At 47.1% G+C, this 2735-nt stretch overlaps 1 protein-coding gene across 2 annotated transcripts in view; it reads left to right on the top strand.

Moving 5' to 3' along the window:
* The first annotated feature begins 2389 nt into the window (after positions 1–2389).
* Positions 2390–2735, top strand: part of XPR1 (xenotropic and polytropic retrovirus receptor 1) — a 112544-nt gene continuing 112198 nt past the window's right edge. The window contains exon 1 of one of the 2 annotated variants that reach the window (XM_005880229.2): positions 2390–2665. In XM_005880229.2, coding sequence (XP_005880291.1) covers positions 2597–2665 — 69 coding nt within the window. In that variant the 5' untranslated portion in view covers positions 2390–2596. The remainder of the gene's footprint in view (positions 2666–2735) is intronic. The other variant, XM_014528348.1, reaches the window with a different exon arrangement.

Below are 2735 nucleotides of genomic sequence, written 5' to 3'. Positions count from 1 at the left end.
TTTATTGAATGCTTGAGTGCCAGCCAGGCACCATGCTAAATTGGAGAAAACAAGAGAAATGAGCAATTTGTCTTCAAGGAGCTCAATTTGACACAAATTATTGTTGGCAGTGCAATGAAGGGTGTGCACCAGGTGGCTGAGGGGCCAGACTGAGGAAGGGAGAGGAGGGGATAGAAAGAGTTTCTTTGAGGAGGGAACATTTAATTGCCTTAAAGGATATTCTGGTCAGACAATTTCTTGCCATTCTTTAACAACCCTGACTTCTTGCTTTTTACCTTTGAGATTGTTGGGTGTCTTTCTCCAGGTCAGATTGTTGTTTAATACTGTGTTTCAAAGTCACCTTCTCTGGGTCACCATCCAGTTGGATGTGTGTTTCCTTGTACATACCTCAGTTACAGCACATATCACATTGTGGTCTAGATATTGGTCTACCTGCCTGTCTTTCTGACTAAATTGTGATGTCCTCCAAGGAAAAATAGTCATTCTATTTTTGAACTATCTTTCATTGTCAAAGTGGTGTGACTGGCATATCATAGTGCTTAATAAAGTTTTGTTAAGTGAAGAGTTATTTGCATATTTACAAAAGAAAGTGTAAGGCCTGGGACCCTTCTGATTCAGAGTAAAACTATTCAGAATATCATTCATAGTACCTAGCCCAGTGCTCTACAGAAAGTACCTACTTTCAATAAATGCTAAGTATTTGATGGTTCTGTCAGTGAAATATCTGAAGTAATGCTAGGAATAAGGAAACTTATTATTAAATCTACTTCTTTAGATAAATTAGGCTGTTTATGTCCAACTGAGTATCAGGACTCTGGATCAGGCATGAGAAAAATTAAGAATTGTTGGTTATAGAGCTAATATTGAGGATTTCTTTTCTTCTTTGGTGTGGGCCATGGTTCCAGAATCTTGTGCACAGTTGAGGCACCAAGATATGGTGCTGTTGGGAGCAGGGTACCATAGTCTACAGGAGTTGCTGCCAAGAATCTACCATTCTAGTCCATTCTGGCTAAAGGCCTAGCAATCTTGTTTGCAGCTGCTTCTGGTTCTGTCTTCTTAGACACACCGAGCAGTTATTTCCTCTCTGTGGTTGTGCCTTCTTCCTGAGAGCATAGCTCTCTTTTTTTGCCTATCTCTTTCTCCCATAGAGAGGCATTGTTATGGTGGGCAGACGGTACTTAAGGTGCTGAGGTGAGAGGAGTCCTCGCTGCTCCTCCTCTTTTTTTTTTTTTTTGACCTTGATTAGCCTTCCACCAGGGGTTGAGGCTTTTGTGTCACAAAAGTCAGAAAGACACATAGCCTATGCCTATTTTCCATTTGCCTCATCCCTCTCTTGAGAAAATGATTGCAGAACCCCTACTGGCATGAATTAAGAGGAAGGGAAAGGGGAAAAATACATGGAGGGGGGGAAAAAAAAAGAAGCCCAAAGCAGAAACTGCTATCTCAGAATACTGTCCTGGTCCCAGTAGTCCTCTAGTCTCTGGGTCTCATCAAAATTGTGAGAATTAAAAATTAAAGTACATGTAAGGAATTTGGAATTGTGTTTGGTACACGGACAGTGAGTGCTTAGCTATTATTATCTAGGACCTCTCCACTCAGGGAAGGACCTGGGTCTCTGTCCCAAGTCAGGTCTTCCAGGACAATTACTCTTACCCTCATGGTAGTGCCATGCTGTGTGAGTGATCTATACCCCATGCTCCTGGAGGACAGTTCAGCTGCATGCTGGACCCACTTCTGGTCTCCCCTGGGGGTGAGCTTGCTACTACACCTAGGGGATTCTCTTTCCTCCCAACATTGGTTTCCCTTTCCCTACCCCAGAAAGCTTACTCACAAGTCCAGTTGGTACTGCACCAGTCCTGGTTGGAGTCCAGGTGTTGTTATTGGCTTTTCTGGTAGACCTGGGACTGGATAATTACATTGAAATTCAGAAGCAGCATGCAATTTTTGGCACTGATGTCTTTCACTAAATTCAACAAGCATTTACTGAGCACCTAGAGCGTGTAAAATCTGGCTCCTTTAAATACATTTGGCTCTTAACTCCATTCGGATTAATTCTGATCCATCCTTAAGGGTTTTATGAAGAATAAGTATTAAAGTGGAAAATATTTGCACAATTCTTTGCAAATATAAACGTCTCTTATGAATGATTATCGCTACAGTATTAATATTAATTGTAATAACAACACTGCAGCTTCCCAGGCAGGCGGTAGGGAGCAGCTGTAAGGCCCAAAGGAGCCAGAAGGAAGAGGTCAGGGGAGGTGCCTCCAGCACGTCCGGCCCCGAAGAGGCGGGGCCTTGAGGAATGGACCCAAGTCCCGCCCCTTTACTCAGCCCCTTCCGTCGGGGCGGCGTAGGCGGTTACCATGGCGATGACGTAGAGTGGGCGGAGCGGGGCGGGGCTATGGAGAGGAGGAGGAAGATGGCGGGAGGGCGGCTCTGAGGAGACCTCGGCGGCGGCGGAGGAGGAGAGAAGCTCAGCGCCGCGCCGCGCCGGGGCCCATGTGGGGAGGAGTCGGAATCGCTGTTGCCGCCGCCGCCGTCGCTGCCGCCGCCTGGAACTGCTGGACCCGAGTGGGGGTGAGGGGGCAACGCCAGGATGAAGTTCGCTGAGCACCTCTCCGCGCACATCACTCCGGAGTGGAGGAAGCAATACATCCAGTATGAGGTACCGGCGGCGGCCGGGCTGTGGGGGGACTCGGAGGGGCTACCGTCTCGCCAGCCCGACCTCCCCGGCC

Source organism: Myotis brandtii, unplaced genomic scaffold (assembly GCF_000412655.1).
Source record: "Myotis brandtii unplaced genomic scaffold, ASM41265v1 scaffold630, whole genome shotgun sequence".
Lineage (NCBI taxonomy): Eukaryota > Metazoa > Chordata > Mammalia > Chiroptera > Vespertilionidae > Myotis > Myotis brandtii.
This window is presented reverse-complemented; position numbering and strand designations above follow the sequence as displayed.